The sequence below is a fragment of the Balaenoptera ricei genome, chromosome 8 (genome assembly GCF_028023285.1).
Source record: "Balaenoptera ricei isolate mBalRic1 chromosome 8, mBalRic1.hap2, whole genome shotgun sequence".
Classification (NCBI taxonomy): Eukaryota; Metazoa; Chordata; class Mammalia; order Artiodactyla; family Balaenopteridae; genus Balaenoptera; species Balaenoptera ricei.
The window spans coordinates 108,294,926-108,317,370 of NC_082646.1; the positions used below are offsets into that span (position 1 = coordinate 108,294,926).

The 22,445-nt window shown below is 38.7% G+C and overlaps 1 protein-coding gene and 1 non-coding gene across 13 annotated transcripts in view; one reads left to right on the top strand and one right to left on the bottom strand.

The window, feature by feature from the left end:
* The first annotated feature begins 957 nt into the window (after positions 1 to 957).
* Positions 958 to 22,445, top strand: part of TOP6BL (TOP6B like initiator of meiotic double strand breaks) — a 94,350-nt gene continuing 72,862 nt past the window's right edge. For all 12 annotated transcript variants that reach the window (XR_009504733.1, XR_009504734.1, XM_059932128.1 and 9 more), the window contains exons 1-3: positions 958 to 1,074; positions 3,064 to 3,205; positions 8,990 to 9,043. Coding sequence is in view for 10 of the 12 variants with exons in the window: in XM_059932128.1 (XP_059788111.1) it covers positions 1,045 to 1,074; positions 3,064 to 3,205; positions 8,990 to 9,043 (226 nt within the window). In the remaining 2 variants the exon portion in view is untranslated. The remainder of the gene's footprint in view (positions 1,075 to 3,063; positions 3,206 to 8,989; positions 9,044 to 22,445) is intronic.
* On the bottom strand, positions 22,315 to 22,386 carry TRNAE-UUC (transfer RNA glutamic acid (anticodon UUC)). Its single transcript has one exon. It is a non-coding gene; the product is annotated as a tRNA-Glu (tRNA).

The following is a 22,445-nucleotide window of genomic DNA, read 5'->3' on the forward strand; positions in this document are numbered from 1 at the left end:
TCTCTCTCACCAGTTTTCTTCCAGATGCCTGAGGAACCAACTGCCAAATCATCAGTTTGGGCTCAAGCCCCTCTTACCACGCTCCTCCCTGAAAAGCCCTGAGTTCAGCAGCTGGAGTCTGGAGGACTACCTTCCGATCTGTTGGGAATGCTCTTGGAAAACCCCGGAGCTTCTGTCACCTGGAGCCTAAGAAATCCAGGTCCTGTCGTTGGCATATTTAGTGCACAAACGTGGGGGGCTTGTTCCCTTCCAGATCCTGCCTAGGGGCTGGCTGGGCACCCTGGGATTAAGCTGGGAATCTGCTTGGGACAGGTTGCCAGATAAAATGCAAGACGCCCAGTCTTGAATTTCAGAAGAACGAATGTTTTTTTAGTATACGTATGTTCCAAATATTGCTTGGGATACACGTATGACTAAAAAATTGTGTTTTATTATTATTATTTTTTAAAATCTGAAATTCAGATTTAACTCTTTTTTAACTTAACAAGGTTGGGAAACCAGAGGTTGGCCTGGGGCACTTGGGGCAGTCCCCTCAGGAGGTGAGACTGTTTGGAGGTCAAGCACCGGTTTGGGGATCCCGCTTCCGGCACCGGCAGCCCCTCTCCCGGCGGAGGCAAAGCGCTGAGGGCTGCAGCCCTCAGCAGCTGAGGTCTCGCGCTGGGACCGTGGGAAAGTTCTTTCGGGAGGAAGGGAGGAGTGGTGGCCTGTCCTCATTCTTGCTCGCCTGCAGCCTCGGTTGCCACCCGCGGGCTCCCCCCAACCCCGCGGCCTGCCCAGCGGCCGGCCCACGGCCAGCCTCTACCGCGGGCACCCTCCGGACCACTCCTAGCAGGTCCTGGCGGCTCCCCGCAGGGGGGAGGGGCGGGGCAGGCGGCGCTGAGTGCGCAGGCGCGGCGAACCGGTGGGCGGGGCTCGCGCGCGCACGCGCGGGCGGGAAGGGACGGCGTCGCGCGGCCAGGCGTGGGCGTGGGCGTGGGCGCGAGCGGAGGTCGAATCCCTGGCGGGCGCCCAGCGATTGGGCGTCGCTCTTGCTCGCCGAGCGGAATGGAGGGGACGGCCGTGGCCGTCTGCGAGGTGATGCCGGGAAGGGAGTGAAAGCGGAGGAGGACACTCTGAGGAGACGGGCCTCGTGAGGAGGCCGCGAAGTTTGGGCAGAGGGGTCTGGCTTTGCCTGAGGGGGAGAAGGAAGGTTCGGGAATGATAGGATTCGGTGAAAGTCAGCGTGTCCCTCGCGGGGTTGTGAGGAGCAGAAGAGAAGTGGGGCGTGGGAGCATCTGGGCAGTAAAGCCCGCGGGGTGCTCAGTGAGGAGAATTTAGTCAGTGGGTGGCATGGCCGTCCTCTGAGCGCTGGTGTCGCCCCCACCTGACAGCTGAGGAAACCGAGGCGCAGGCAGCTCAAGTGTTTGCCAAACCTCAGCGGACGCCCAGGTTCGAGCCCGGATGCCAGACCAGGAGGACCCGCCCGTGCCGGGAGGGCGAGCAGAAAGCAGGGGTGGGCGACCTGCGGGGAAGTCGGGGCCATCCGGTGCAAAGTGGGAGCGAGGGAAAGCCGTATCCGGCCCGCGGGTCAGCCGAGGTGTGGAGGGGATTCCTGGGTCAGGTCCCAGAGCAGCTGCCTGATGAGAGGCTGAGGTTCGGAGGCCTCACTCACCCAGCTCGGACCACACCACGCGTCAGAGATGCTCTGGGGGGTGGGACTGAACCCCTGGCCCCGACTTGCCACCTTTGTTCGTTCATGACAGCGTTTTTACAGCCTTACATTATTGAATTCTTAACTACTGGCCTCGTATTAGACAGATTAACTGCTAGTACGTAACTGCTAGACAGGTGAAATAGGACCAGAGGCCACAAGGGGTTGACCTGAAGGCACCTCGAGTTCTCCCAGTCTTCCTGCCTTCTTTGTTATCAGAGAGAGTTGGAGGTTTAGATTTTACAGATGACAGAACCTAGCATAGAACCCAGAGCTTCTGACTCACAGGCTGATGTTCTCTTCCCAACTGCTCTCTCATTGTGGATAAAGAAACTGCGGGAAAATCTGAACAGAGGGAGCACAGTAAGGCAGAGGATGTGTGAAGGAAAGTGTTAGGCTGTAGAAATGCCTGGAAACCTTTCTTACAAACTGGTACAAATTGGGATCTTAGTTCCCAAGTTCTCATGCTGGGATCTCCCTGCCTTTAAAAAGAAAGTGGGGGGGGGGGCGGGGTAATAATTTTTGCTATGGTACCTCAGTGTGGAAGTGAAAGTCTACTTTCATAAGTAGTAATGGAAATTAAATACAATATGTTTTATTTTAAAATTGTCTCATCAAGATTGAATGTTTTACCAAGATATCGTGGAGACCTGTTAAACTTAAAATATTGTGTGCAGATGAATTTGTTAGAAATAATAGCTAATATTTATTAAGCATTTACTATATACCAGGCACTGTGTTAAACATTTTGCACATATTGTTTTGTTTACATTCAGCAGCTGCTGTATGTGGTAGATTTGTCCTCATTTTTATAAATGAGGAAGCTGAGGTACAGGGAAGTTAAGTAATTTGCGCAAGGTCACATGCTAGTGTTTGGCTCATCAGAGATTCAAACCCAGGCATCTGCTTCTGGAGCCAGTGCTCTTACCTAGTATTCTGACCCTCAGAAGTGTTGATTTAATGAAAGGTAAAGGTGATTCACAAGCAGATGCCATTCTTATTCATAATCTTCATGTTGGCTTTTATTTAGGGAGAAGAAAAAAATAAAACAGGAAAAACAAACTCCCACTTAATTTTTTCAAATTATTATTTCCAGATGAACTTATCCTTTGACTAAAGCAATTTTTTGTCTCCATTTCCTGTCTTGGACATTGTGTTGAATTTCGCTGTCTCCTTTTTTATGTCACTCACCTAGCTGTTTCTTCTGTTTAGACACAATGCTTTGTTCTTAACAATTGTAAATCTGGCATTTTGCAAGCAAGAATATTAGTTTTTGGAAATGAGAATTATTAATTTAACTGTGTCATACAAGTTTATTATTACCATGATTTTTAAAAGAAGGTTGTGTTTTATTTGAATTGTGCCCTTTTCAGATACTGAAATATTTAATTATTCACTGGAGGTGTGAAACAGCAAGAATATCAAAGGGAGCATTGCTAGAAGGAGAGCTAGTGATTTCCATAGAAGCATTAAATTCTAAGCACCAGGCAAATACTCTTCATTGTGTAACAACTAGTAAGTGGAGGAAGAAAAAATATTGATTTCTATCTTTGTTTTGTCATGATTTATGTTATAGTTTATTTAAACATTTCAATTAGTCATAATCTTTTATTATGTTATTACTCCAGAGTTGTTCCATAATTAAACTTAAGTGATTATGAAGTAAGTATCTGGTGATAGATTTACAAATATGTCATACAGGAAAGGTGAGTAGGATGACTTATCAAAGGATTATTTATTTTACTGGTTTAAGTTTAGATTGCTCAGAAACAATCTAACTCTTGCTCTTGGTTTTAACCTCCTTTTTCATAGCTAAATTATATTACATTGAATTTTGTATCCTCTTTCATTCATGTCCAGCCTTTGGTAGTTGGAAAAGAGCCAAAAAAAAAAAAAAGAAATTAAATGATGAATGGTGCATACTTTGATAATTCTAACTTGCAGTTAATTTGAAAATATATATCTCTTCCATCTGGCTCTTACTCTTTCATCATTTTTGCCTGTACTCTTGGAAAGCTGATGCACTGAGTGGCCCTGACACAATTTTCTTGAACTTGTGAAGTGATAACTTTTTTGTCTGACTGTTTTTTGGGTGTGTGTGTGTGTGTGTAGGTTTATGGAAGAATACTTTGGAATGAAGTTGTCCCATCAGCCTTAGAGGAGTCACCCTGAGTCCCAGTTGAGACTGGATAGTACTTTAGGCTCTACAAGACATTTTCTCACCTGAACTGGAACGACCTGTCTTCTCTTTGTTTACCTAGCAGTAAACATCCTCAAGAGGGGTATGATAGTTTGGTTTGCTGTTACTCCACATGAACTCCACTCTGATTGGACAGAGTTCCCACCATTCGTGAGAGAGGTGGTTAGTTACATGGCTAGGGTGATATTGGTCTGCATATGGTTCTCTTAGCTTGTGCATTGATTCTGATCCAGTAAACTGTGCTCAAGGTGGCAGGGTTGATTTCACTCAAAGGGACTTGAGCCACAATAGCTTTTGGCAAGAAACTGAATTCTGTAGACATTTTGAGCCTAATGGACCTCTTCAGCCCATCTAGTATAAGGGGCCTTTCTCTTCTGCTTATTGTCTCTTTATTATTTTAATTATTTTTTTGACAGGAGGAAAGGCGATACGTGCTTGTCATTAAACATTATAACATTACAGAAACATATATTATGGAAAATGAGACTCTTCAGTAATCTCACCTCTTGAGATAATTATTAACATTCAATATATATTCTTCTAGATTTTTCTATGCATATGTTCAGAGTCTTTCACCAGGTGGATAAAAAGCCAGATTGCCAGCATTCTGGGATTGAGGGATTGGGGTGGGGGGAGTGGGGGGGGTTGTATCTTAGCATTCAGTGTTTATGTTCACTCAATCCGTTTGTTTTTAGTACAACTTTAGTTCCCAGCCCAGAGACCCATGCTTCTATCTTTTCAAAGAATAACCTCCCCCTAACCCCTCACCAAGGTTAGGGAGGGCCAGTCCTTAGACGGCTGAGTGGAGAAGGGAATCTAAAGATCTGACTACTTCTTAAATTCATTTTTTCAGCTGACTCCTTATTTTGGCTCCCACTCCTACTTCCAGAGGTTCCTAATACTGCCATTTTTGAGTCTTTGGGGATTTTGTTGTATAATTGGTGTTGTTTCTTCACCTTTCCCTTTTTTGGCTTATAATTCAATTTTTCAGGTCTTGAGTCTGAAATCCTTTCCCACTAGTCCTTCTGCTTTTCTGTTTCTATAATATTATTATAATAATCTTTCTCTCTTATTTTCTATCTTTGTGGGTTTATTCCTTTAAAAAATACTCCTTTTCCATTTTATTGAGATTTCAGGAGGGAGTAAAAGTAGATGTGTATGTTCAATCTGTCATCTTTACCTGAAAGTGTGGATTGGTGTCATTGGGCTAGGGCTGGGAACTAAACCTGGGGCTGCTGTAACAAAGTATCACAAACCGGGTGGCTTAAAACAAAGTAAATTTATTCTCTCACAGTTATGAAGGCCAGAAACCCACAATCAGGATCTCAGCAGGGTTGGTTCCTTCTGGAGGCTCTGAGGGAGAAATCTATTCCTTATCTCTTTCCTAGCTTCTGGTAGTTGCCAGCAAGCCCTTGGTGTTTCTTGACTTGTAGATATATTGCTCCAATCTCTGTCTCTGTCTACATGTAATGTCCTCCCTTGTGTTTGTGTCTTCACATGGCCTTCTTATAAGGACACCAATTGGATTTAGGGCCACTCTAACCCAGTATGACTTCATCTTGATGACATTTATGAAGACCCTATTTCCACGTAAGGTCATATTCACAAGTAATGGGCCTTAGTTCTTCAAAATCTCTTTTAGAGGCACAAAATGCAACTCACAACAAACCAGAAAATTTTGTTGCTGGAATGATCCATCTGTGAGAAGCTGAGAGATGAGTATATATTAGGTTGGCCAAAAGGTTTGTTTGGTTTTTTTCTGTAAGATGGCTCTAGTAGTGTTTAGTTGTCTTTAACTTCATTCAAAACAATTTTGTTAGATTGTATTGTGACAGCTGTCATATCAGCGTGCATTTAAAAAAAAAATCAAAATTGGTGAATTTTTGTGTAGCCATTTTAATATCAAAGATGGAAGAAAAAGCAACATTTTCAGCATATTATGCTTTATTATGTCAAGAAAGGTAAAAACACAACTGAAACGCAAAAAAATTTGTGCAGTGTATGGAGAAGGTGCTGTGACTGATTGAATGTGTCAAAAGTGGTTTGTGAAGTTTCGTGCTGGAGATTTCTCACTGGACGATGCTCCACGGTTGGGCAGACCTGTTGAAGTTGATAGGGATCAAATCAAGACATTAATTGAGAACAATCAACATTATACTACACAGGAGATAGCCGACATATTCAAAATATCCAAATCAAGTGTTGAAAGTCATTTGCAGGACTTCCGTGGTGGTGCAGTGGTTAAGAATCCACCTGCCAATGCAGGGGACATGGATTCGATCCCTGGTCCGGGAAGATCCCACATGCCACTGAGCAACTAAGCTCGTGCGCCACACACAACTACTGAATCTGCATTCTAGAGCCCGCGAGCCACAACTACTGAGCCCACGCACTCTAGGGCCCATGTGCCGCAACTACTGAAGCCCGCGTGCAAAGAGCCCATGCTCTGCAACACGAGAAGCCACTGCAGTAAGCCCGCACGCAGCAACGAAGACCCAACGCAGCCAAAAATAAATAAAAAAAAAAATCATTTGCACCAGTTTGGTTATGTTAATTGCATTGATGTTTGGGTTCCACGTAAGTTAAGCGAAAAAAACCTTCTTGACTGTATTTCCGCATGTGATTCTCTACTTAAACGTAACGAATGTTATATTCCATTTTTAAAACAAATTGTGACAGGAGATGAAAAGTGGGTACTGTACAATAATGTGGAATGGAAGAGATCGTGGGGCAAGCGAAATGAACCACCATCAACCACACCAAAGGCTGGTCTTCATACAAAGAAGGTGATGTTGTGTATATGGTGGGATTGGAAGGGAGTCCTCTATTATGAGCTCCTTCCAGAAAACCAAACAATTAATTCCAACAAATACTGCTCCCAGTTAGACCAACTGAAAGCAGCACTCTGAAAAGCGTCCGGAATTAGTCAACAGAAAATGCATAATCTTCCATCAGGATAACGCAAGACCACATGTTTCTTTGATGACCAGATGAAAACTGTACAGCTTGGCTGGGAAGTTCTGATTCATCCGTTGTATTCACCAGGCATTGCACGTTCGGATTTCCATTTATTTTGGTCTTTACAGAATTCTCTTAATGGAAGAATTTCAATTCCCTTGAAGACTGTGAAAGGCACCTGGCCCAGTTCTTTGCTCAAAAAGATAAAAAGTTTTGGGAAGATGGAATTATGAAGTTGCTTGAAAAGTGGCAGAAGGTAGTGGAACAAAACGGTGAATACGTTGTTCAATAAAGTTCTTGGTAAAATGAAAAGTGTCTTTTATTTTTACTTAAAAACTGAAGGAAATTTTTTGCCAACCCAATAGTTTTTCCTATCAGTAATTGTTGAAGGCTTTAACAAATATTATTTACTGCAGTGTTTCCCAAAATGTGTGCTACAGGATGTTTATATAAATTATGAGAAAGGAGTTATGCAGTCATCTAAACTTGAGGAATGCTGGTTAAAATCAAATGAGTTTTGTTACTTTAGATCTTCTCAGAACCTTTAATATGCAAGCACGGACTGTGAATCTTTAAAAATGGGCTGTAGTATATAGCATTTCCCAAACATATTTGACCTCGTAGCTTTTTTAAAAATCATCTTCTGTTCTATAAAGAGAATTTGGGAGAATGCTGTTGCTTTAAAAATATGTGTTCTGTCATCTTTGCATTTGAAGGGTAGCACTTTATTTAATACAGAAAGATTAGAAGCGTAGCTGAAAATTTGGGGCTGGGTTGGGTGTGGAGCAGGCAGAATGATTGCTCTCCCTGCACATGTTCACCCAAAGTGACCCATTTTCAACAATTGTTGATATGATACTTGTTACAACTAAGAAAGGTTGTTGGAACAGTGTGATATACGCAGTTGAGAAACATCATGGACACACTGTGAGACATACAGTTTGTGGTTTGTTTCTTGTTGATATTCTAGCTCCTCACTAATCACTGGTGTCGGCCTGCTACCACCTTCCATCCCTGTCCCAATCACAATCACCCACTCCTTTAGGTCAGAATCAGTGTATACCTGTGAGGAACACTAAGTTTAAAAAAAAAAAAAAAAGATTGTTTTTGTTAAATATTCTATGCTACCTGGGCTCAAGCCTTTTGAAATATGTATCATTTATCCAGAATCATTCAAAATCTGGAGATCTAGAGCAATGCTATCTGATAGAACTTTTTGTGATGATGGAAATGTTCTTTATGCTGTTCAATACCGTAGCCATTAGCCACACTTGGCTATTGAACACTTGAAATGTGGCTAGTGTGACTGAGGAATGGAGTTTCTCATTTGATATATTTAGTTAGATTTAAATAGCCTCATGTAGCTAGTAGCTACTGTATTGGACAGCACACATTTAGAGAATGGTATTGCCTCTCACCCTAGATCAGTGTTTCTCAACCTTTTTTTCCTGCCTGAAGAATACATATTTCTTGAGGGATAGACACATTTCCATTGGTTCTTGTGGCAGTGGTTCTTAGATTCTTAACTACGGGGTCGCATCACTCTGGGGGAAGGCATGTTCTATTTGGGAAAAAAGCCTCCAGGTGATTCTGATCTTTTCCCCCCTCTTAGGTGCCTGCTTCCTCCCTTACCCTCTTTCCCTGAAGAATTACTGCTCTAAGTGCCCAAATGTTCAGATTTAGAACTCTAGGTACAGATAATTCTTACCTGATAGTCTAGTAAAGAGTAAATTTACTAAAGAGTAAATTGGTTAAAAGAAAGGCCAAAAATTTTAATTGAATCTCATACTGGAATATGAGTTATTGGCACAATATACTCTGATTACTAGCAACAGTCTGTGGTCTTCCTATGATCCTTTTCTATCGGGAATAGTAATATCCAAAGAGGCAGCCCTGGTGTTTAATATAGGTAAAAAGAGTTGCTATTTGGTTCTCATCTCTAAGAAGTTATTCTGCCCCTGAACAGTTGTAGCCTCATAATAATTCTTTGGTGCCTCCATTTTTACTGAATTCATTAGTAGTGACCATCTTTTAATGTTCTGTATTTATAAACAATGATTTCAGGCTCCCATATGATTCTTTAGATGAAATCCATTGAATTGCTTTATTTATGATACTTCTTTGTATTCTGTTTCTTACAGTTGCTTCTGCAGGAAGCATTTTTGGCGGTTTGGTCCTCAAGAAGTTCCTAAAAGGTAAAGAATTACCCATCTTCCACAAGATTAAATCTCTTCCTGTCAATAAATTTAGTATTTTCTGAAACAAACTTAACATATACTGAAAGATAGAGTTGTCAGATTTAGCAAATAAAAATACTGGACACTCACTTAACTTTGAATTTCAGGTAAACAGTGAATACTTTTTTAGTATATTTGCATGTTCCATGCAGCAGTTTATCCTGTAATTTATCTGAAAATCCTGCTGAAAGATGATCTATAAAATTGTACAGATACAGGAAAATTGTATAGACCTAAGACAAGATACCTAGGTCACTGTAGCTTCTCTGAATACTCTCTATACAACCTCAGGCAGAATTTTCCCAGATGTAAAATACAAGTTTTAGTAAAGTATTTGTTCCCATCTACCTCAAAGAAATAATATATGGAGAATGCTTTTACTATAAAAGATTTTGGCTGGTATTAATACTGTTTTCCACATGCCAAAGTTTATGGTTTAGGAGTTCTCAGTGACCTTAGTTTTAGAGGTTCTTTCCTTTGATTTGAGAGTAATCTAAAACCAAAGGACATACGTACATTATTTTAAGGAGACCAAAATGATTTGAGAACCATTGTGCTTTCATTTTTATGTTTTATGGTTGTGTGGCTTGTAAATATTATCTAATGGGTCTGTCTTTTCCTAATGAGTGGTTAATTAACAAATTTTACAAAACAATTTTTTAAAAGAAATTTCCCCAACTAAACCTGGAATATAAGTAGATTGTGGTGGGTTTTTTTAAACTTTTTATTTTATATTGGAGTACAGTTAATTAACTGTGGTGGGTTTTTTTTGACTTATGTTTGTCACTGCTTTACGAAAATATGCTATATATTAGATATAGAAACAATCAAAAAGCTACATTAGAAGGGTATAATGTTATAAAGTAAATGTTTGTGAAATGTATTACCATTGGACATTTTTAAATAGCAGGGTTTCTTAATGCTGTTTAAAATACAATCAATTTATAATTTTAATTTATACCCAAATTTCCAGCAACTCAATTACTGCATAAACCAAAGTACCTTCCTTTATCTTGGTCTTATCAAAGAAAAGAAGAAACTATTTTTTTGCAACTCACAATATGAAAGACTAAAGACATAAACATATAGGAAACAATTCTACCTTTTGAAACTTCTTATTTGAAGTAACGTTTAGTTTAAACATGGGGATTTAAAAGTGCTTGCTTGTTAATTTAAGGGTCATCAGGTGTATTCCCTTTCGCCTATGAAATTGTCTTGGCCCTCTGAATCTACCTTCCAGCTGTCTGTACACTGGATTCTTAATAAACCTCAGCTTTTTGCTCTATGGTCCTAATTTGTTTAGATTCTGCTTGGTGTGCACACATTTAAAAGCAGTAATTGTGGAGGAAAAGTAATAAAACAAAAAATAGAGATTTTTGTTCTTAGCTCCATAACAGATGTTCTGTGGGAGCTTGGGTAGAATGTTCTCCCTGTAGTAATAATCAAAATGATGATTTATTGAGCATTTACTGTGTGCTGAGCTTTGTGCTTGACACAGAGGGGTTACAGTGGTGAACATGATAGATTTGGTTTCTCCCCTTAGTGCCATATTTAAGATATCTTAATCATCTAATTATACTGCCTCCCAAAGCCTATGCCTGGAAGAAAGACAGAATCAGCTTACTGTCCTGGAGAGTTTGCTGCAATTCTAAGACTTTTAGAAAATCTGAATTCAACTTTAAGAATCATGAGTTGACTGCCTCAAAATCATCTAGTCTATTTGTCAATCTGTAGTTCTCTTTCTTTTTGGATTATGCCATTGAGATGATGCAAAGAGTGGAAAGGCATTCTTAATGCCACTGCTCCAGTTAAATGTGTGAAAGTGCTTTGAAAGAAATGAAAATTCATAAAAATAAAAGGGAATATGTTATTAACTCTAGGGAAGAGATAGGAATATTTCCTGCACCTTAAACCTAAACTGCACAATGAGTGCTTAGATCATACATAGTGCTGCTTCTTTGACTAATATTTGTGAAAGTGCTTTGAAAACAGTGAAAAGCCATGTAAGTACAAGGAAATGGTTTTATTATCATTGTTAATACTAGGGAGAAGGTATTGAGTATAGTTTATGGAATAACCACCTATTTATTATGCTAATACAAACTTTAGACAGTTTGTGTCACGTTGACTTAGTTTTAATTTGTTATTTTAAAAGCTCAAAGCAATTTTGTGCATATTTATTTAGTCTATTTTCATATCCTTGTGATGAAGTGGAGGTGGCTAACTTTTTGTACAAAGAGGAACTAGTGCACATCAAATACACAATAAAAACTGAGTCATTTGCTCATAGTCAATCACATTTAGTAGCCAACTTTAGCCTGTCTTCTCTCTAGCTATTAGGGCTCATGATATTAACTTCCACTCAATAATGCTATTTATTCTTACTAATTAGTAACAAAAATGACTCAGTGAAGCTCACAAAGGAAACTGTCCAAGACTAAGATTTGAATTCCTTAGCTCCCTGACTTATGTACCATTAATTATGCCTTTATTACTATTGTTATTTATTTAGCATTCCTATAACATTATTAGCAAACTGCTTTAAATTGGTCCATTCACAAATCTTTACACTATTTAATTAACTTCATCAGGAAGTCTCTGGTGGCTGATTCATTAACCATCAGATTTCCCAGTGCTAAAGAATTACATATCTGTACAAAATTAATACGCCTCTGAATTCAGTTTGTTAGCTGTGTCATCCTCTTCATTGCTCAGTTGATTTCTCTCAGTGCCTAAAAAGAGGTCTGCCCTCTCTTTAGGGGAACTGTACTGTTGTAGAGCCATCCAGCTTCAGTTTTCTTTACTCTTCAATCTATTCTATCAGAGTTGTATCAAGGTACTTTTTCTCTGGATCTGGACCACTTCAGATCAGTTCCTATACAAACAGGCTCATATTTTTGGTGTTTTATTTATGCTGGATTAATAAATGATGACCAAGATAATCTCCCTGTTTTTCTACCTCTCTAACGGTTTATGTTCTTTTTAAGTTTTCTTTTGTCTGTGGTCCCTAACTGTTTGAACTTTTGTCCAGTAAACCTTCATTGAACCTCTACCTTGCCACAAGAAAGTTATAGTGAGAGGTACCTCTGAAAATAAAATACAGTGTGATAAGTACCATAGTGCTTCTTTGGTAACACAGAGGATATTCCCTAAAGTTCAGTCACCAATATGCCTTTCTTCCCTTTATTATTCTGCATCATTATTCTACGTTTACTTCAGATATCTTCTACTTTTAAGGCTTTAACTATCATTTCTATGTTGATGAGACATTTTTTTGTCTCTATCTCTAATGTGTTTCCAGCTTTGATTGTCAATTGGGCTATTCCATTTGAGGGTTCCTCTGGAATATCATGTGCAACATGTCTAAAATAGGGTTCATTTTCTTAAACTAACTTGCTGTGTAATCTCCATTCCTTTCAGTGATACTAACATTTTCATAATTCTCCAGGCTTAAAATTTTTGGCTTTCTTTGAGGGGAAGGGGAGGCTTCTCCTTTTCTTTTCTCCATTATCTAATGTAATTGAATTTTTGGTTAATTATGCTTTTATAGTGTAGAATTATTATTTATTAAATTATATATTAATTTAAACACAGCTTTATGTTCCTCCCATAACGACTCCCAATTGCTTATTAGAATAAAACACCTCAGACAGGATTTGAGGTCCTCTGTCAATTAGAATAATCTTCTGCACTTTGAAGGATGATGCTCATTAAGATAGATAAATTCTTCTGTGTTTAAAAATTCTCATTCCTTTATATTAACATATGTACTACTATTCTGCATCATATAGTTATCCATTTATGTAGAAATCCATTTACATATTCATTTGTTATCCATTTATGTAGAACTAATTCTATCATAAATATCTATTTGGTGAAACGGGATAGTTTTAGCTTGTCCTTCTTGCCCAGATCTAGAAGCTACTTCCTAACATGTCTGTACTTTAGTGAAGAAAAGAAGGAAAAGAAAGGGTAGAAGAGAGTGATGAGATGGAGGAATATGAAAAAAGCCATATATATATATAGGTATATACTCAATACCTTATTTCACTGTTTTTTTTGTCTCTCCTAGTCATATTATTTTTACTTGTTTTTTAATCTTATTTTAAATATCTCCTCATTCCCATGTTTATTGACATAATTTAACTCTTTACTAAAATACAGTTTGGCCAATCATTTAAAAAAACGTTCATGTATTTTTCCCAAGTAAGAAAATTTACCTTTGTTTTCTTCAAAAGACTAGATAGGAATACCAACCCTTGAAAGTGGGGAAGACAGTTTTGCTGTTGATGTATGGTTACATAGTTATGATAGTTCAGCCTCCAAAATGGCATCAGGGAGATTTAAAAAGAAAAATATTTAGTTTTGTCCCTTTTGTTAATTTGTTGGGAATGGAAGTCAGTAGTTGTGCTTTTCATACATTGGAGAGATTGATGTGTCCAGGCTTGCTCAGCATTGAGTGAAAAACTCACAATGGTGAACTCTTGGATGTCTGACTTAATATATATTTTTAAAGTCTGAGATTCTCATAATCAAAAATTTAAAATCTATTCTTTTATATCTTACAAGATCAACAACTCCAAATCTCACTACTTATCTAACGCTTTTTCTCCTGGGAGCTTGTTTTGTAGACATGACCTCATTCTCGAGAGATAGGTCAGACATAAGTGATCACCATTTCTGTTTCAGGGATGAGGAAACTGAGACTTACCTCAGTCTCCGATATTAAGTTTAGAAGTAAGGGAAGAGTTTGGGGACTTAGGTCATTGGTTATCCTGTGAGTCCACACTTAACCCTCACGCTTTTGATACATTCTAAATAGTCTCTTGCTGCTAAATTTGCATAACACATGGCAAGATTTTATTAAGAGAAGATTGACTGAAGATCAAGAGAAGTTAAAATAAATGAATTTGTCTTCTTTTGTTTCTTTAATATTTAAATATGCCCTTTATTGGTTTGAGGAAGTTCTCTTTTAGTCCTGGCTTGCTGAGAGTTTTTATTAGGAATGGATGTTGGATTTTATCGAATGTTTTTATGCATTTATTGAGAAGATCATATGATTTTTCTTTTTTAGGCTGTTAATATGGTGAATTACATTGATTTTCAAATGTTAAACCAACTTTGCATTTCTGGGATAAATCCCAGTTGGCCATGATGCATTATGTATCCTTTTTATGTATTGTTGGATTTGATTTGCTGACATTTTATTTATTTATTTAAAAAACTTTTAAAAATAAATTTATTTATTTTGTTTATTTTTATTTTTGGCTGTGTTGGGTCTTTGTTGCTGCGCACAGGCTTTCTCTAGTTGCAGCGAGTGGGGGCAACTCTTCATTGCGGTGCGTGGGCTTCTCATTGTGGTGGCCTCTCTTGTTGTGGAGCACGGGCTCTAGGCGTGTGGGCTTCAGCAGTTGTGGCTCGCAAGCTCAGTAGTTGTGGCTCACGGGCTCTAGAGCGCAGGTTCAGTAGTTGTGGCGCACGGGCTTAGTTGCTCCACAGCATGTGGAAACTTCCCGGACCAGGGCTCGAACCCATGTCCCTTGCATTGGCAGGCAGATTCTTAACCACTGCGCACCAGGGAAGCCCGATTTGCTGACATTTAAAAAATAATTTTTCCATCTGTGTTCATAGGAAGTATTTGTAGTTTTCTTTTCTTGTAATGACTTTGTCTTATTTTGGTATCAGAGTAATGCTGACTTTATAAAATGAGTTAGGATGTATTCTCTGTTCTTCAATTGTCTAGAAGAATTTCTGTGGAAGGTATTATTTCTTCCTTAAATATTTGGTACAGTTCATCAAAGGAAGCCATCCGGGCCTGATTTTTCCTTTGTGGGAAGTATTTTAACACAAATTCAATTTCTTTGATAATTATAGGGCTATTCAGATTATTTTTTTTTTTCGAGTAAGTGTGGGTAGTTTGTACCTTTCAAGGAATTTGTCCATTTCATCTAAGTTGTTAAATTTATTGGCATAAAATTGTTCATAATATACCCTTATTATCCTTCTAACACTTGTAGAATCTCTAGCAATATCACCTCTCTCACTCCTGATGTTGGTGATTTATATTCGTTCTCTCTTACTTTCTCACTTTCTCTTTCTTTAATCAGTCTCGCTAGAACCATATTCTTTCTGTTGTATTCTATTTCATTGATTTTCACTCTGATTTTTATTCTTTCCTTTCTTCTGCTTGTTTTGGATCTCTTTTGCTTTTCTGTTTCTAGTTTCTTAAAGTGGAAGCTGTAATCATTGATTTGAGACCATTCTTTTTTACACTGAAGTCATGATATTCTTTTAAATAGTTCTTTTAGTAGTTCTAAAGTTTTTAAATGATATTTAATTATTATTATAATTATAATTAATCTAGAGTTTATGTTTATTTATGATACAAGTTAGGAATCTAATTTAAATCTTTTCCTTTCCCCAATAATTTGTGTTATTATGCTTTCATAAACTAGGGCTCTATATATGCTTGGATCTGTTTCTGGATGCTCTAGTCTTTATGTCTGTCCCTAGGCCGGTATTATAGAGTCTTATTTCCTAAAGCTTTAGAATTAATCTTGTTGTATGATAGGGCAAATCCCCCCTCCTTATTTTTTTACAGAATTGCCTTTGGTTTTTTTAAAAATTAATTAATTTATTTATTTTTGTCTGTGTTGGGTCTTCGTTTCTGTGCGAGGGCTTTCTCTAGTTGCGGCGAGCGTGGGCCACTCTTCATTGCGGTGCGCGGGCCTCTCACTATCGCGGCCTCTCTTGCTGCGGAGCACAGGCTCCAGACGCGCAGGCTCAGTAGTTGTGGCTCACGGGCCCAGTCGCTTCGCGGCATGTGGGATCTTCCCAGACCAGGGCTCGAACCCGTGTCCCCTGCATTGGCAGGCAGATTCTCAACCACTGCGCCACCAGGGAAGCCCTGCCTTTGGTTTTTAAAACCATTATCTTGCTTATGAATTTTTTAAAAAATTTATTTATTTTTGGCTGCTTTGGGTCTTCGTTGCTGCGCGCAGGCTTTCTCTAGTTGAGGCGGGCAGGGGCTACTCTTTGTGGTGCTCGGGCTTCTTATTGCGGTGGCTTCTCTTGTTGCAGAGCACGGGCTCTAGGCGCGTGGGCTTCAGTATTTGTGGCACGTGGGCTCAGTAGTTGTGGCTCCCGGGCTCTAGAGCGCAGGCTCGGTAGTTGTGGCGCACGGGCTTAGTTGCTCCGCGGCATGTGGGATCTTCCCGGACCAGGGCTTGAGCCCGTGTCCCCTGCATTGGCAGGCGGATTCCCAACCACTGCGCCACCAAGGAAGTCCCGCCTATGAATTTTATAGTTAGTTAAGTTCCATGAAAAATCTTATTGTGATCTTGATTGTTTTATTCTGAATTTGTATGTTAATTTGGTAGCAATTAGCATTTTTATAGTATTAAGTGTTTCTGTGAGTTGATATACTTTATCATTTATTTAGATCTTCTTTTTCTTAAAAAAAATATGTTATTTAATTTTAATTGTCACAACTGGGAGGTAGGCCCTATAATCTCCAGTATATAGATTCTAGAGAATAAGGGACTTTCCCAAGAGCACCTGGCTAGTAAAGCCGAAGCCTGCCTGACTCCAGAGGCCATTTTGCTAGATTTTATTATTTGTTTGAAATATTTTCTTCTCTCCCTATGGGCTGGGCCATGTAACTTGCTTGGGCCAGTGAAATGTGAATGGAAGTAATGTGCACCACCTTCCAGGAGAAGCTTTAAGAGCCAGTGTGTTTTTCAGTCATAGCTCCTTTTCTTCTGCTATGAGGCTAGGATGCCTATGATGGAAGGTGCTCCTTTAGCCTGGATCCTGCTTTGGAGTGACTCCTTTTTGTGCTTGCCTGGCATGCTGCAACCTCTTAATTGGTTTCTAGAGTTCTCAAAAAGGCAATTTGATATTGTTGTTAAGTCTGGTATCTCCAAGGGAGAGTGAGGGCCTGATACTTGCTCTTCTGCCATCTTGCTGACGTCATTCCTATTTAAATCTTCTTTTATGTTAACACTTCGTAATTCTTTTCGTAAGTCCTAGGCATCTTTTGTTGTATTTATTCCTAATGTCTTATAGTTTTTATTGCTATTGTGGGTGGTATTCATTTTTTCAATATTACTGACTCGAACTGTTATAAATTTTGATAATTTATCTGTAGGTTCTGTTGGATTTTCTATAAGGACAATCAAAGCATTTCTAAATTCTTACCGTTTTTTTCTTTTCATTTTCACTTCTTTTATGGCTTATTTCTTTTCCTTGTCATATTGCATTAGATAGAACAATATTAGTATTGGGTAGAAGAGCACAGGTGATATTAGGCATCTGTGTCTTGCCTTCCTTCAATGATATTACTTAAAATTCTACCATAAAGTATGATTTTACTATATAGTTTTCTGATATTTGCTCCTTGTCAGGTTAAGGAATTTCTCTTCTCTTCTTAATTTGCCAGTAGTGTTTGTTATAAATGAGTATTGTACTTTCAAAAGTGCTTTTTCTACATCTTTTGGGATTATGATATGGTTTTTTAAGTCTTTAATCTATTAATATGATGAGTTATGGTGATAGACTTTCTGATAAAAAACACCCTTGCTGGTTGTATCACAATTTCATTATATAATTGTTACATATCCTGGATTTAACTTTTGCATCTATATTCCTAGTGAGGTTGGTTTATATTGTCCTTGTCTTATTTTGGTATCAAGATTATACTAGCTTTGTAAAATGAGTTGAGTAGGTTTATCCATTTCTGTTCTCGAACTTTTTGTATCTGTCCTCTGAAAATTTGGTAAAATTACCCTGTAAAAAAATCATTTGAACCTGGTATTTTGGGGGTGTGGGAGGTGAAGAAGGAATTATTTTTGATAACCAACTTGCTTTCTTTAATAATGTTTGGCTTGTTAAGTTTTCTGTTTCCCCTAGAGCCAATTTTGGAAATACGGTTGATCCTTGAACAACATGGGGGGTTGGGCCGCCGACCCCCCACACAGTCGAAAATCTGCTACTGTTATCTCTGCCTCAAAAACAAATGAATTGATAAATGACTCACCCAAAGGCAGGAAGTTGAAACAGTTTGGATAGAATCAGGACTCAAACCCTAGTTCTTTTGATTTCACATATTGTGATCTCTAATCAGACACAAACTTTGCCCCACACTTAATTAAAGATCTGTAAAATGAAAATGCAGGTACTATAGTTATTGAAAAAAAAATCAGCATATAAGTGGACCCATGCAGTTCAAATGCGTGTTGTTCAAGGGTCAACTGTATATATATATTAAAAAAAAATGCATGTGCGCACACACACACACATACATTATCCCTTATTCCTTTTAATTCATTCATCCAGTACATATTTATTGAGCACCTGCTATGTGTTCGACATTTCATCTTAGTTTTCAGATTAATTGATGTGAAGTTATTTATAGTATTCTTTAAAAAAATTTTTTTTATTATTCTTTTTTGGCTGCTGGTTGGGTCTTTGTTGCTGCACGTGGGCTTTCTCTAGTTGCGGCGAGCGGGGGCTACTCTTTGATGTGGCGTGGGGACTTCTCATTATGGTGGCTTCTCTTGTTGCAGAGCACGGGCTCTAGGTGCGCAAGCTTCAGTAGTTGCAGCATGCTGGCTCAGTAGTTGTGGCACGTGGGCCCTAGAGCGTGTGGGCTTCAGTAGTAGCGGCACGTGGGCTCAGTTGTCGTGGCTTGCAGGCTCTAGAGTGCAGGCTCAGTAGTTGTGGCACATGGGCTTAGTTGCTCTGCGGCATGTGGGATCTTCCTGGACCAGGGATCGAACCCGCGTCCCTTGCATTGGCAGGCAGATTCTTAACCACTGCACCACCAGGAAAGTCCTATAGTATTCCTTTATGATTTAAAAATATTTGTACTCTTATCTCTTTGGGGTTTCTTATGTTATTTTTGTGCCTTCTCTTTTCCTTGATGGTGGTAATGATAACACTAATAGCAAACATTTCATTTTAAACACAAAAAGGTTAAGTAACTTGTTCAAAGTCACAAATCTATTAAGTGATTGAGTGGGTTATATGAACCCAGACAGACTGGCTCCAGAGGCTGTGTCTTAACCACTATTCCATAGTATTTTGGTCTACTATACAGTATTCTGTTTTGCTAGAGGTTTGACTATGTATTAACTTTTCAGATAATCAGCTCTTTATTTATGCTCAATGAATGGATAGATACTAATTTCTCTCTTTCTTTGACAACTTCTCACTTCACTCTCATACCACAAGTTGAAGAAATCTGTAGCCTGTATCATTTTTGGCGGTTGAGTTGTTGAGGTTGTGTGAAGAGGTAAGTGTAGGCTTGGAAGAATGATCATGTTTTTCTTCCTCCATTTTCAATCTACATCTTTTTGTTTGGGGTAGTATGAGGCTCAGGTGCATGTTCCTTTGTTAGGTACCTGAGTGACCACACCTTTGTTGACTGACTTGCTTGGCTGGGCGAGCCAACTGGATATGCAGCAATGGCCACTAGTTTCTCTGCTTTTTGAGGGAGTGAATGAAGATTTGACAGTGTTTCTGAAAGGTTGCTGATTCTCCATTATAATGTCCTGCTTTCTATTTCCTTCTCTAAAGCATGTCTGGGGTTGTTTTATAATGTGGAAATAATTAGCCAATTTAACTAATGACATCAAGCCACAGAGCCAGCCAAAGAACTTTTCATCTTTTGGCTTAATTAGCCTCATTCTTTAAAATGTTTGGTATTACTATTGTTACTTTATTCACTGGTTAAAGGCAAGAAAACCAAATAATTACTGGTTTGCTGAGTCTGTTGGGAAACAACAACAGACAGCTGGATCTCAACTTTTGCCATCATCAGAGAAATTATTTTTAAATGGTACTTTTTGTTATAGAAGCAATATAGCCCATTTTAGAAAATTAGGGGAAAATAGGGAAAAGGAAAAAACTTCTCACAAACTTTTCCCCCATGTATTTTTAATATAGTTGTAATCACAATACATACACAATTTTGTCCTACTACTTTTTTTTCACTTAATGTGTCAGCATTTTTCATGTTATGACAATCTTCTAGTCATTATTTTTAATGGATAAGTTGTCCATAAGAAGATGTATCATAAGTTAAGTAACCATTTTATATTTTTAGGCTTTTAGGCTTGTTCTTTCTTTTTTCCCATTACTATGAATAGCAATATATTGTAGAGGTTAAGAACTCATACTGTGTATCCTTGAGCAATTTATTTGATCTTTTGAAAAATACCTACCTCATAAAGCTGTTTTGAGGCTTAAACCAGGTAATACACATAATGCATGTGGCATAGTGGTTATTCTGAGTGCATAGTTCTCAATAAGTGCTAATTAATCTTAATGTCTCTGGGATGAATATCTTAATGCATATAGCTTTTTACTTAATTGAAAAATTTAGGACTAATTTCCTGAAGTAGATTTAAGTTGATTAAAGTCTATATTTTTATGGCTCTTGAAATTGCTTTTTAGAAAGTTGTATCATGTAATAGTAGCATTTGTATATGAGGATATTAACTTCCTGTACTTTGCTAGCATTAGGAATTTCAATTACTTAAACTATTTTAGCCAATTTACTAGTTAATTAACAGGTATATAATTTTAATTCATATATTTTTGAAACTTTTTATAAGTGTTTACTATCTGTACTTTCTTTTTCCTGAACTTTTTCCATGTTTTTAGGGAAAAACTTCTAAGATGAAGTTTAAAATAAATTCAGCCATTAGCTCTGTGCTATGGTCTGAATGTTTGTGTTCCCCCAAAATTCATATGTTGAAATCCTAATGGCCAATGTGATGGTATTAGGAGATGGGACCTTTGGGAGGTGCTTAAGTCATGAGGGTGGAGCCCTCACAAATGGGATTAATGCCCTTATAAAAAAAGAACTGACAGAGTTCTCCAGGTTCTTCTGCCATTTGAAAATACAATGAGAAATTTGTAATCCAAAAAAGAGCCCAGAACCCGACCATGCTGGCAGTATGATCTTGGACTTCCAGACTCCAGAACTGTGAGAAATAAATTTCTGTTCTTTATAAGCAATTCAATCTGTCTTATTTTGTTATAACAGCCCAAAGGGACTAAGATACTGTGTAAATTGTATTTTTAGGCTTGACACTATGATGTACAAATCATTGAGATTCAGTTTCTCTGTTATAATGCCATTTTGTTTCAAGATGCACAGTTGGCTATGGAATGATAGGTCTAATGTAATGATTTCCTAAATCTCATTTTCTTCTAATACTCTACTGATACAAGAATATCACTATGGATGTTCTTTTTTTTTTTTTTTAATAAATTTATTTATTTAGTTTTGGCTGCGTTGGGTCTTCATAGCTGTGCACGGGCTTTCTGTAGTTGCGGCGAGCAGGGGCTACTCTTCGTTGCGATGCACGGGCTTCTCATTGCGGTGGCGTCTCTTGTTGCGGAGCACGGGCTCTAGGCACGTGGGCTCAGTAGTTGTGGCTCAAGGGCTCTAGAGCACAGGCTCAGTAGTTGTGGCACACGGGCTTAGTTGCTCCACAGCATGTGGGATCTTCCTGGACCAGGCTCGAACCCATGTCCCCTGCATTGGCAGGTGGATTCTTAACCATTGTGCCACCAGGGAAGTCCCCAGTGTGGTATATTTTTTTATTTTTCACTTTGAGTAAGAATTTTCTTATCTCACAGGGTCTTTAAGAATATCATTTAAAAATCATAGTAGAGGGCTTCCCTGGTGGCGCAGTGGTTGAGAGTCTGCCTGCCAATGCAGGGGACACGGGTTCGAGCCCTGGTCTGGGAAGATCCCATATGCCGCGGAGCGACTAAGCCCATGAGCCACAGTTGCTGAGCCTGCGCGTCTGGAGCCCGTGCTCTGCAACAAGAGAGGCCGTGATAGTGAGAGGCCCGTGCACCGCGATGAAGAGTGGCCCCCGCTTGCTGCAACTAGAGAAAGCCCTCGCATAGAAACGAAGACCCAACACAGCCATAAATAATAAAAAAAAAAAAAAAAAAAAAAAATCATAGTAGAGGTTCTAGCCAATGTAACAAGGCAAGAAAAATAAGTACAAGGCATAGAAGTTGGAAAGGCGGAAGTAAAACAGTCTTTATTTTTAAATGATATAATTTTTTTAATGTACAAAATCCTAGAGAATCTACAAAATAAATATTAGAAGAAATATGTGAATTTAGCAAGGTCACAGGATACATGGTAAATATACAAAAAGATTTTTGTTTTTGGCTGTGCCATGTGGCTTGTAGCATCTTAGTTCCCTGACTAGGGATTGAACCCAGGCCCTGGCAGTGAAAATGCCAAGTCCTAACCACTGGACCACCAGGGAATTCCCCCAAAAGATTTTTTTTATACTAGCAGCTAACAATTGGAAAATAAAATTTAAAA